This window comes from Penicillium canariense, assembly GCF_028826845.1.
Source record: "Penicillium canariense strain IBT 26290 chromosome Unknown utg000002l_segment0_segment0, whole genome shotgun sequence".
Taxonomy (NCBI): domain Eukaryota; kingdom Fungi; phylum Ascomycota; class Eurotiomycetes; order Eurotiales; family Aspergillaceae; genus Penicillium; species Penicillium canariense.
This window is the reverse complement of record NW_026622729.1, coordinates 4,025,962-4,038,387: the sequence shown is the minus strand read 5'-3', so window position 1 is coordinate 4,038,387 and position 12,426 is coordinate 4,025,962. Positions and strand designations below refer to the sequence as shown.

At 50.4% G+C, this 12,426-nt stretch overlaps 5 protein-coding genes across 5 annotated transcripts; all 5 read left to right on the top strand.

Annotated features, from left to right (window-relative positions):
• Nucleotides 1-3,923: 3,923 nt before the first annotated feature.
• Nucleotides 3,924-4,933, top strand: N7482_004638 (uncharacterized protein; the record flags this gene model as incomplete). Its single annotated transcript, XM_056686763.1, has 2 exons — nt 3,924-4,336; nt 4,390-4,933. The coding sequence occupies 2 exons, from the start codon at nt 3,924-3,926 to the stop codon at nt 4,931-4,933; spliced, it is 957 nt and encodes a 318-aa protein (XP_056545505.1).
• Nucleotides 4,934-6,560: 1,627 nt separating this feature from the next.
• Nucleotides 6,561-7,034, top strand: N7482_004637 (nitronate monooxygenase; the record flags this gene model as incomplete). The annotated part of the gene is made up of 1 exon (XM_056686762.1): nt 6,561-7,034. The coding sequence occupies one exon, from the start codon at nt 6,561-6,563 to the stop codon at nt 7,032-7,034; it is 474 nt and encodes a 157-aa protein (XP_056545504.1).
• A 130-nt stretch (nt 7,035-7,164) lies between these two features.
• On the top strand, nt 7,165-7,570 carry N7482_004636 (Aldolase-type TIM barrel; the record flags this gene model as incomplete). Its single annotated transcript, XM_056686761.1, has 2 exons — nt 7,165-7,391; nt 7,462-7,570. The coding sequence occupies 2 exons, from the start codon at nt 7,165-7,167 to the stop codon at nt 7,568-7,570; spliced, it is 336 nt and encodes a 111-aa protein (XP_056545503.1).
• Nucleotides 7,571-8,284: 714 nt separating this feature from the next.
• N7482_004635 (RNA-DNA hybrid ribonuclease) lies at nt 8,285-9,642 on the top strand (the record flags this gene model as incomplete). Its single annotated transcript, XM_056686760.1, has 3 exons — nt 8,285-8,492; nt 8,579-9,140; nt 9,213-9,642. 3 exons carry the CDS (start codon nt 8,285-8,287, stop codon nt 9,640-9,642), a joined length of 1,200 nt encoding a protein of 399 aa, XP_056545502.1.
• Nucleotides 9,643-10,346: 704 nt separating this feature from the next.
• On the top strand, nt 10,347-12,235 carry N7482_004634 (putative Na/H antiporter; the record flags this gene model as incomplete). The annotated part of the gene is made up of 5 exons (XM_056686759.1): nt 10,347-10,464; nt 10,537-11,210; nt 11,266-11,348; nt 11,398-11,806; nt 11,861-12,235. The coding sequence occupies 5 exons, from the start codon at nt 10,347-10,349 to the stop codon at nt 12,233-12,235; spliced, it is 1,659 nt and encodes a 552-aa protein (XP_056545501.1).
• Between the last annotated feature and the right edge of the window lie 191 nt (nt 12,236-12,426).

Sequence of the window (12,426 nt, the reverse complement as noted above, 5' to 3'; positions counted from 1 at the left end):
TAGCCGCGCACAAGATGGACTCATCGTCGTGGGTCATCAGCTCATGGGTATGATCGACAAGGGAGATGTACAGGCACCTGGAGGCTTGGGGTCTCAGGCTTGGCACAGGCTGGTGAGAAAGCATGAAGCTGACAAGCGCATCATTAACTTCAACTCTCGTGGCCATGCCTGGTTGAAGGAAAAAATCGGTGCCCCCAATGAAAATCAATATGTGGTCGCCCCGCATCGATGAAGTGTCAGAAAACGGAATATGGACGAGAAGGGGAAAGAGGGGAAAGGCGGATCGGACCTATGCCTGTAAGAGCGGGGAATCAAGTTGAATGATCAGAATGGTGAGAAGCATGAAGCTTGGAGCTGTACATAGAGCTACACGAGAGGGAGTGGGGACAGTACTTGGACCAAATTCCCTATTGTTCCAGAGAAAGCGATTTACTGGATAGCAATATCTAGCTTTTTGGCAAGACTAGGACTACTCTTCAGCCACAGATGACTCGTTTTCACAAAGAGTACTGCTCATTTCATCAGCCTCTTCGTATCTCTCCTCCAGCAGCAGGCTTCCAGCAGCAGGGCGACAGGCTCCTCGCGTTTCTTCCCTATTGCCTCATTAGGGAGGCTCGTCCGAGCGTCTTCAAGTAGGATAGAGGCTACTCTATCTAAGGCCTGTAGAGATCGGTAGCACTTCGGTTGGTCTAGAACATATTTATTAGCGATAAAAAGAGCACTAAGGGAATTTGTAGACAATACCAAGACCATTCACATTATCCGGGGTAAGGCCATATAGAACACGGAAACTTTGCCATTCGGTGCTGGTTTCCCTATAGCGCTCAGTGACTACCATAGCATCGGATCGCACATCACCACCGTAGATAATATCCTTGTTTATTCTGCGGATTTTCTGGCGTTCTATGTCTTTGCCAAACGCATCTCGCACCCATGTGGAAACAGCCTCTTGCCGGAGATCCAGATGGCTCTGGCGATGGGATTCGAGTTTCTTGATCTGATCCTGATGGCTCTGGAAAGCGTAAGAGATAGTGTGGCTTAGCTGAAATATAGGGTGAATGATTATTTACTTGTATTACCAAAAATACGTGGCGATCGGGTCCCTATGAACAAGGTCGGGTTTCATGGCTGCAGTGTTTTGGACCCGGCCACGGATCTACCGCGCCCAGCGATCCAACGAGGAGATCGAATTCATGTGGCCCCCTCCGGCCCCCGAGATATAGCGCAGATCTTTACGCCCCCGCGGTCTAGCACAGTAACGCCCTTCAGACCCCTAAGACCGCGCTAGTGTAACATTTCTTAAATATCGCAATGTGCCCGACTACACGGAAACTTACTCAACGGTCTCTATCATCATGATGGCCAGACTCAACAACCTTTGGCAAAGGGTCTCATTTTGTCTAGTGATCCAAGCTAGTACGCTGCCAGCTACGCTAGCTGCACAATGCTACTTCACTGATGGGACAGAGGCAACGAACGAAATGCAACCTTGTTTTCCAGAAAGGGCTAATAGTGCTTGCTGCTCTATCAACAAAACAGGAAATCAAACAAACGATATCTGCACTTCGACGGGACTCTGCTTAGCGCAGGTCAGCCCTTACACGGGGTTTTTCATTCTTAACGCATGTACGGATGAATCGTGGAGCCCTTCTTGCCCTCAACTGAACAAAACGCTTTGTCCTGTTGGTATGAATTTTTCGCAAAGTATGGACTTCAGAGAGCACTCTAATCTGACGACTTCAAGGGACAACCATAAAGGAATCCTCCGGTATTCATGTCTTACCATGTCCCAAAGTTGAAGGTGGTTTGAACCACTGATGCTGCAGCTCCGATGGCAGCGATTGTTGCGATAAAGCCTTCCTACTGGACGTGGGGACCTTGATACTCTCCAATGCGTCTTCTCGCAATGTCTCCTCCTCCACTACCCAGGCGTTGACCACCATTACGGCAACAGCCAGTCCTGGCAGCGTAAGTGGCAAAGGCTCAAAATCAGATCCGAATACCGCCACGATCGGTATTGGAGTGGGGTTAGGTGCTTGTCTTGCAGGGATGATCGGCGCCGTGATCTTTCAAAGACGAGTCTATCAGAAGAGACTACGAGAGCTCGAAGGATTAAAAGCACCCCCTACCTTTAACAACTGCACTCATGAACATCTGCCTGTGCATCCAACGGAGCTGCCAAACAATTCCAGACCTTTGTTGTTCGAGTTAGGGGGAAATAGTCAGTCACCACAATAATGGTTTGATTCAAAGCTCGTGGACTAATGCGAACTTGTGCCTCTTTGGGAATATATTTAATAATACCCATGGATTCTTTTCCGCAATTCTCTCATAGTTGGTCCACTGGCTAGCCGGGTCGCTAGATGGAAGCTGACTCGCATCAGCGTCGGTGGATAACAGCGTCAGGATTTGGGGTCTGTCACCGGCCAGTGCACGCCAACCATCGAAGGGCATAGTGAGTGAGTCAACTCGATCGCCTGGTCGCTAGATGGAAGCTAACTCGCATCAGCATCCTACGATAAGACCGTCAGAATCTGGGATTTGGTCACCGGCCACTGCGCGTTTATTCTCGATAATCAGTCCGCTCACTTTCTCTAATATGATAATGTCACGCCTAATTACCTTCACAAAGATGACTGTCTCTTTTGAATTTATTGAACCTTTATCTAGCCATTCATCATTAATAAGCATGCTATTATTCACAGCTGGCCGGATGGTGTAGTTGGTTATCACGTATCGTTAACACCGATAAGGTCCTGGGATCGAGCCCCAGTCTGGTCATATTTTTTGTATTTTTTGCCTATTTTGCCCCACTCAAAGTTCAGAATTCCTTTCTCTTCTTGGTAGGGACGTCATGAGTGTTTGTCGCGACGAGGCTGCTGTACGACCTATTAAAACGATTCGAGCGTTCCACATTACTCTGGAAAACGCATGAACGATATCGATAAAGTCATTTCTTGATTTCTACCGGATCTTGGAAGTCACGCATGGTTGAGAATAAAGAGCTGTTATGGGATTTGAGAAGAAGTAAAACAGAAGATTGGATCGGAATCAACAGGAATGTAGCTCTGGGCCCTTTTGACTACTGTAGCGTCGAGGTGTTGTATCGCATACTGGCGCCCCACTTGCCACTTACGGGGGAAGTTAGTTTGAGCGATTCCGGGGGACGGAACGTGCCTCCGCTTTCACATGGATTCTGTCCCCTTATTTTATTCAGGATACTTCGTCGGATACCTAGAACCCTATCAGGAGGAATGAATTGGTTATACCCTTCTGTTCTGTAACGAGTCGTACGGCCATTGCAGCGACAGAGGAATAGCGAGGAGAGAGGGTTCACATTAGGTATAAGCTACCAGGATGATAAACGCAATGCATCGCTAAGCATAGCGATTATGAGCAATGGAGTTAAATGGATGGGCGTGGGCACGGACACCTACGAGAGATATATGCTTGCGGCTGACTGATCTTACTGGTTCTACCGCCAGTCTACCGCTGCTTAAGACCCCTGCGGAGATGAAGACGCGATGAGACTCCGCATGTCCCACGGATAGGCGGAGACCCTTGATTATTCACGATTCAATTTTCTCTCTCTAACAAATGATCAAATTCATACTTGTAAGGTGGTATTCCTACAGTATAGTGGTTATTAGGACCCACTTCAATACGCGGAAAAATAAGCGAGGGAAACTGATCCAACGGACTGTACCTTCCGTAATAATAGACTGCCACTTAACTAACACTTAGTGTGCAACTCCTATACGGTCGCCACATACTACAACCTTAAAACGGCCAGCCCCGTCAAGAGACGGGCTGAGATATTTAGTTGGCACAACTCCCCCTCACTAAGCAAGGCCCACCCAAGGAAAGACCTTGAAAGACTGAGTCTGTTCAGCTGCCCAATATTTCTCCATAATCAATCAGCAATGGGCGATGCAGGAGCATTTATACCGATTGGCTGGACTGGCCTCACAGGCTTGGAAACCCACGTCTCCAGAGAGCAAGAATTACGAAGCAGCGGACCCGGAATAGGGGCTCCAGCTCCTGCGCATCTCACGCGAACATTATACCTCCCCCACCATGATGAGAGCACATCGCACTTTCCCGTATTTGACGTCAGTGCCCAGTATACGGAAAGTATCAAGCAGCGTGCGATGGGGACGGCCTCATACGTGGTTGCCTTAGGACGAATGCCTAGACCGCAAGCAACTGACGGTGGCCCTGCAACCGTCGTGTACAATGTCAACCTGGAAGATGCGATGGAAAATAATGCGGAGGGCTTGAACTTGACATCAGTAGCCCCATCTCCATCAGCTCAATCACCTGTTCCGGCAAATGTGTATGTTGATAGCCCTCTCCCTCGCGGTATAACTGGCTAATCGAAGCAAACAGTACCATTGAATCCGCTGAGGACAAAGCCGCCATGTTCACAATGAAGCGGCAAGCGGAGGATGCAGTCGAATCCACAGAAAACACCCCAATACCGGTATCGATATCGTATCCCATTCCACCAACAACCTTCAGAAAGAAAGTCTACGTGTACCCCTACTTCACTTTCCAGATCCCCGGGGAAGTTGACGCATCATTTGAATGGCAAATTCACCCGGTCTCGCATGGACGCTTGCGATATACTCTTGTTCGCGTCCCACAGACGCAATCGACCGTCGGTTCTGCAACTCCTACCGTCCCTTCAGATAGAGATATGCTTGCCATATATCACCATGTCGGGGACACGATCTCATTTCCACTGCCATTCAGTGAGGGTGTTCTTCTACTCTCCTCTGACATGAACCCAGAAACTGAGGCCATCGTGGTTGCGAGTGCTCTTGGGTTTCTCTGGCAGCTTCGTCGGCTTAGCAACCCAGCTGGACCCAACGGCAAGACTTCCAAGAAAGGACCATTCGGATTTATTAAAGGCCTTCTTGACAGAGAATAAGTAAGAAGGGCCTAGCATCGCTGGATTTAGTACCCTAATAGGAAATGAAGGGGGAAAACAGTATAGAGGATGAACGCCATCGAGAAATAACAATACTTCTTCTATACCGCCCCCATATGGACATGTCCTGTCAAAAGATAGAGGGTGGTCGCGATCAGATTAGTACTCAAAGAACATGAATACGAGCATCCTCTCTGCAAGCCCCTTTACCCTGTACCAAGTTTTCGGTACTCTTTTCAGTACTCTTTTCACGCAGTTGGAGAGGGCAGGATATGAGAGGAGATGCGGGGCTAGCAGGGTGATAGACTGAGGGGAAGAACAAGCAGAAATGAGAAGGACACAGAGGACCAAGAAAGTTCCAAACAAAGTGCTGCCTCTTTGCAGGTTTCTCGCATTCCCGAAATTGATCATCTCCCTTCACTCTGCATTTATCTCATACTTAGTCCAGTGTCACGTTGAGTCTAACCAGACCAGGTGCAATATTATTACCAACGCCTGCCCTTGTAGAGATTCTCTTGTGTGTAGGCATTATCGACCACTGAAGTAGGGGCAGTAATTGATGAACAGGTCTGAGTTAGGCCATTGTATATTGTCATTCCCTGAACATCCAATCTCGCGTTTGTGCGATGATGGCAGAGATATCAAAACCTAACCATTCGCGATTTATTGTGTAGGGATACCCGCTGAACTTAGGCATATGTACAAAAACCGCGAAAAGTTAAAGCGGCGATAAGAGGGGACTTTATAGAAACACGCGCGGGGGGCCGCGAAGAGAGACCGGAAATCGGAACGCTAACCCGTAGCGTAACTCAACCCGTCACTGCGGGACACTTGCTGCTCGTGATAACCAACTACACCGCCCGACCGCTAATGGGTAAGGTCTTATGGCTTAGATTTATGGAATTGTAATATTTAAAATTAGTTCGACGCCGAATTCTCCATAGGTTCTCAAGACAAGAGGACAAGGTTTCCAATTAGAGCTCAGCTTTTTCTTTGGTACCCCCAACAATCACTGACACGGAAAGACCGAACTTCCCATCTACGTAACTATTAGTCATGGTAAGGCTGACGAAGAACACTGAAAACGTCTCTGCGCTGTATATATGTATCCGTATTCGCCAGAGAGGGAATTTCTAACCTTACCTCATGATTACCGACAGCCTACGTAAACACTTCAACTAGGTAGGCTCATCCCCACGCTTTCAATAGCCTCAACTACGGACACTTCGACTTTAGTATTATTCAATACTCAGCCATGGCCTCGTCTAATCGGCCAGCGCACCTTCTGAAACAATGGTTCCCGCACACGAGGACCCCATTCATCGCCAATGCACCGATGCTTGGATTCACGGATTGCCACCTGGCAGGTGCAGTCACAAGAGCCGGCGGTTTCGGTATGTCTGCTGCCTTTGGAAAGCTCACCAGAGAAGAACTATTTGATCGGGCTGGTGTCAGCCGGATTACAGCGGCTCGAATGATCAGCAGGTTACACCGGGATGTCGAATAAACTGACGAAACTATAGGATTCATCGGAGGTGGCTTTGATTTTGGACCCAAGTCAACCCAGCTCAGGGATCTAGATACATGCCTAGCACAAACACGTGCTGAGCTGGGGACCCTTGCTTCGATGCAAACACTCCCTGTTGGTATCGGGTTCATCACATTCACACCAGTGGGATTCGAAGACAATGCTGTTGCAATCCTGGAGAAGCACCGAGTTGCCGCGGTCTGGCTAGCATTCCCCAAATCTGGCGCAGACCACAAGAGTCTTATAGAGGCAATTCGCAAGGCACAGACGAAGAGTGATTGGGATGTTAAGATCTTTGTTCAAGTGGGTACTGTACATGCAGCCAGACAGGCCTTGGAGCAGGGTGCAGATGTTCTCGTTGTTCAGGGTGTGGATGCCGGAGGGCACCAGTGGGCTCAAGGAGCTAGTCTGATCTCGCTTTTGCCCGAGGTGCGAAATGCTGTGGCGGAGAGTGCAAGAGCAAAACAAACTGCGATTCTGGCCGCTGGTGGTATTGCAGACGGCCGAGGATGTGTGGCTGCTCTCGGATTAGGTGGGTGGCATACCCCCAGAACCATGACGGTGACGAACTGACGAAGTACTCAACAGGCGCCGATGGGATTGTCATGGGCACGAGGGTAAGACCATTCTGGAATCGACTCTGAATAGAAAGCTGATATTCTTTTAGTTTATTAATACATTGGAATGCCCGGCTCCCCTATCCATGAAAGAGTCGATCATCGCTGCCAGCGACGGTGGGGTTTCGACCATTAAGTCAACTAGCCACGACGTCTTCCAGTCTACCGATGTCTTTCCTCGACAGTATGACGGACGGGCTGTGATTGGGATTAGCTATCATGAGTCCCAGAGTGGTGCTAGCGATGAAGAGGTTATTCGAAGATATAATGAGGCCAAGGATAAGGGAGAAGATCATAGACGCACGGTGTGGGCGTAAGTGTTTATCCCCTTTGTTTGAAATTTTGTATGAAATACAGACTGACGAATGCTACGAATTCTACAGAGGCGCCAGTGTGGGTATTATTGACAACGTTGTGTCGGTTGATGTATTGCTCAAAAGCATCCGTCATGAGGCCAAACTGGCCATTGAAAGTGTCATGGAACGGATCTAGATTGATAACTCATGCAATTCAGATCAGCAACGGCAGTGGTAAGCTTTCTTGGCAGAGGTACAGAGTTGAAGATTTATTTCATCCTTATAATCTCTGCTTTACTACTAGATTTTTGACTTGTTGTCCTCGTAAGTGTAAGGCGAGAGCTTTTGAAGGATGTTGTAAATTCCAGTAATAAGCACGCTATTGAAATTCCCGACAAACACAGCATATACCAAGGGCTCGAGCAACAAGATTGAAGAAAAGAATCGGACTATTCGCAGGCTTGGAATTCAGAATGAATCCTAGAATTTGAACAAATCAGAGGCGCAGCCTGACGAAGTTATCGGCAGCCACTGCGGAGGCCCCAATCAGGCAAGGTCCCCCCCCCTCCCCTTCCACACCCCCCCCTCTCTTTACCTCATTCCCAAAACTAGCAGCTCCTCCCCCTTCGACACTGCTCCCTTCGTTTCCGTGCTCCGTGGGAACCCCGTTTCACTCGGGGCATTCACAATTAGCAGACGCGTCTGGCTCTCCACCCCAACACTGGGGGTTTGGTGTTCGCTTGCGAGGCGCCGGCCGCAACCCACTCCGCACCGCTGGAGAATTTCCCCAGCAGGTCGGCCGCGATTCAGTCTCGACTGTCCCATCGTTAGACCCTACCCCTCGATCGCTACGCCCTTCAATACCCCGAAAATACCATACTCGACTGCCTCCGAGCACCGGTCCACCTCGATGAACGAGACCACGCCTTCACCCAGCCCGGCCCCCGGGCCGAAAGCGTCCCCTCGCTCGAAGCCGTCGCCCTCGCCGACCGCCGGCACCAAGCGCAAGAGAACCACCGGTACCAAATTCTATGCCGTTAAGAAGGGGACCAAGCCTGGCATTTACTACAGCTGGAATGACTGCCTGGCTCAAATCACGGGTTTCAAGGGAGCTATCTGTGAGTGGCCAGCAACCCGTGAACCGCGAGCTCTGCGACGTGTCCTGCTTGTGGCTCGAGGCTAATATCGCATGTCTGCTATATAGTTCAATCGTTCCTCACCTTCGAAGATGCCAGCGCATTTGTATCCGGCGTCAAGCTCCCGTCTGCGGGCGCTTCCGCACAAGGCGTAGAGAACACACGCTTTTACGGAATCCAACGAGGTCGCGTCCCGGGCGTGTATACAGACTGGACTACAGCACAAGAGCAGATCCGCGGCTTCACACGACCCCGGTACCGGAAGTTCCCGACGCGCGAAGAAGCGGAAGAATTTGTGAATGCAGGAAAGGAAGGAGGGCTACCTCCTGTTGGATTTGGAGCTCCTGGGATGACTACCGAGAACCCCAAGGATGCAGATGGTGTCGAATTCGCACCTGGTGATGGGCCGCTACCGCAAGGCGTGGAGGACGGCTTCGATCCAAATGTTATGTTAGATCCGGCCACGGGCAAGGTGGTGTACAAGACAAGTACCAAAAAGGCGGCCACTAAAACACAGCCTTCCGGGATTCCGGGCATGCTGCGGATATACACAGACGGCAGTTCATTGCGAAATGGTACCAAGCTGGCCTCGGCTGGGGTCGGTGTATATTTTGGACCCGGAGACTCAAGGTTTGTTTGCCCTTCCATGCCCTCTCAACTGAAACCTGGCTAGTCCGTCTGACTCACGTTTGGCTACCCTAGTAGGAATGTTTCGGAGCCATTGAAGGGAAGCCGGCAGACCAACCAGCGCGCCGAATTGACCGCCATTCTGCGAGCCATCGATATTGCGCCTCGCCATCGCGATGTTACAATCTTCACCGACAGCCGCTATGCGATTGACTGCGTGACTGTGTGGTTCGTCAATTGGCGCCGCAATGACTGGATGACGAAGGACAATAAGCCGGTTGAGAACCGCGATTTGATCGAGTCGATTTTGGTGAAGATTGAGGAACGCCAAGAACTCAAAGTGAAGACATTGTTCCAGTGGATCAAGGGACACAATCGCGATCCTGGCAATGAGGCAGCCGATCGTCTAGCGGTCAATGGAGCCCACGAAGGCGTAAAGCAAAAGGCGGAGGCATTGGAAGTTAGTCGGAGGGTGCCCGCACAGGTATTCGACGAAGATTTTTGATCATCTCCAATTGATTAAGCTATGATAAACATGAATAATGCCCGGGATTCATTGTAGCTAGTCCATGGTTGTTTATGGGTGTTTTATTCACAAAAGCCTTCTACCTGGGCTCCTATTTTGAGCATTCCTCCAGTTCCTCTTCCGAAATGTCCTTTTAGATCCTTGCTCAGGCGAGTAGACCAGATGCCAATTCACAATCCCTGGATAGTATGCAAACCACGACCGACTGTAACCATCCGGGATGGAGCGGCGCGGGCCAAGACCGCCCGAAGCGCCCTCCGACTCCGCGGCGAATTTCTCCCTCCTCCACACCTGCAATCGGCACCCTCGACCTCCATCTCCGACCTCCAGTTCGACGTAATTCACAAGCTTGATAGTACAAAACAACAGGCGAACCCTCACCGTGGCTCTCTCTTCTTGGCAGTTTCTTCTATCTTTCCACATGATCGCCTTGCGTCGCATTCAGGATATCAAGACTATGATTGCCTAACATTCGCTTTCACCCCCACTGTCACAATTTTTCCCGTTGAGGCAGTTTGAAGCAGGCCAAGCACGGATCATTCTCGACCTGCCGTCATTATCATTATTGTTGACTCGGGCGATTCATATCGACCGATTCGATCCCCAAATCTCGATTAATCTCGCCGCTTCCAGTGGCTGCTAATCGTGGGGACCCCCGCTGCCGAGCATAAGCCAAGAGCGAGATGCCGACCCTCGCACTGATCAACTTCAACATCGTCTGTGCGACACTCGGAGGCTTTGTTTCCCTCTTTGGCCTGGTATCCTACCTGTGCAAGGAGCGGTTTTATCTGTCCGAAGCCCGTAAGTGATTGATTTGATCTGAATTGTCGTATCTGTTTATCTCGCGATTGGCGGGTTCTGACTCACGCTTAGTGATCTCGCTGCTGGCGGGAGTTGCCTTCTCCCCCCACGCCGCCAATTTCATACGCCCGGATGACTATGCCTTGCACTCGGAGCAGAATCTGGAGGCCATCACCCTGCACTTCACCCGCCTAGTTCTGGGTGTGCAGCTGGTTCTAGCAGGCGTGCAGCTCCCCAAGCGCTATCTCCAGATCGAATGGCGGAGCTTGGCGCTTCTGCTGGGACCGGGGATGGCTGCGATGTGGCTATGTAGTAGTCTGATCATTTGGGCTATGGTGCCCAACTTTAAGTTCCTGCATGCGCTGATCGTGGCCGCCTGTGTGACGCCTACCGACCCTGTTCTGTCCAACTCTATCGTTAAGGGCAAGTTTGCGGACAAGCATGTCCCGCGCCCGCTACAGCGGATCATTGTGGCCGAGTCTGGTGCCAATGATGGCCTGGGATATCCCTTCCTCTTCTTTGGCATTTATCTGCTCAAGTATGTGGGAATGCACGGCGAAGGCTACAGTGGATGGGCAGGGAAGGCTATGGGGCAGTGGTTCCTTGAGACCTGGCTGTATACCATCGTTTTGAGTGTTATTTACGGCACTGTGGTCGGTTACCTGTCGCGGAAGCTCCTACACTGGGCAGAAGAGAAGCGTTATGTTGACCGCGAGAGTTTCCTGGTGTTCGCTATTGCGCTTGCGGTAAGATTTTGCATTTGCATTTGGTGCTATATGTTCTGACTGATCCTGAAAATAGCTCTTTATCGTGGGGACTTGCGGTCTTATCGGTACTGATGACCTTCTCGCATGCTTTATTGCGGGAAATGTATTTACGCAGGAGTAAGTTACTCCTACAGAGATGAGGAGTGGAAAGAGCTGACAAACCTAGTGACTGGTTCCGCCTTGAAACCATGGACGACTCGCTTCAGCCGACTATTGATATGCTTCTCAACCTGGCTGTCTTTATGTGGTTTGGCGCCGTCTGCCCATGGTCATCCTTCCTCAATAACGACATCATCCCGATATACCGCCTCATTTTCCTGGGAGTTCTCATTCTGTTGGTTCGCCGGATGCCTATCATTTTTGCAATGCACAAGTACATCCATCAAATCGAGCATATCTCCCATGCAGCATTCGTCGGATTCTTTGGTCCAATTGGTGTTGGTGCCATTTTCTACCTTTCTATCAGCCGAGAATTTCTCCGAGAGATTACGGTCGACGGCAAGGTGCGAGAGGATGCACAGCAAGTCATGGACGCGGTCAATGTCATAGTGTGGTTCTTGGTGATCTGTAGTATTGTGAGTTCTCAAAACAGATCATATCCTCCGGAATGACCTTCTGACACGCCCTAGGTTGTACACGGACTGTCAGTCCCCGTTGGCAAGGCCGGCTATAACCTTCCACGCACTATCTCCAGTGTCATCAGCACTAGTACTGTTAATGAGCCTGAGCCGGTGCCCATCTCGAGCATTCGCCACACACACAGCACCGCGACTCCTCATGGAGATTCTGCAGGCCCAAGCCACCGGTCTCGCAAGCGTGGTGCGCAGCGTGGATCGCCACGTCCGCCATTGTTCCGCGTTGGCCGTACGGTCATTCGCCCGCGTTCGCCTAACAGCCAGCCCGGTATGGGTTCCACTGACGAGCCTGAACGACCCGTCAACCTGGTTCTTCAAGAGAGAGACGTTGGTGTAAATGAAAATGGCGAGAACTCATCCAGCGCCTGATTACTCAAGGTGCCAGTACGGGGGTAGGAATACCCTACACAACGTTCTCCGGCTTGGGTTTAATGCTCTCTCTATCTACGTACCTGGTAGCATGAGAAGACCACCCTTCTACCTTCTTGCATAGAGCGAACCTTTCCTTCTCTTCTCAGTCATCATATTTTCTCCTCTCAGTATCATTTTGCGGGGCTGTG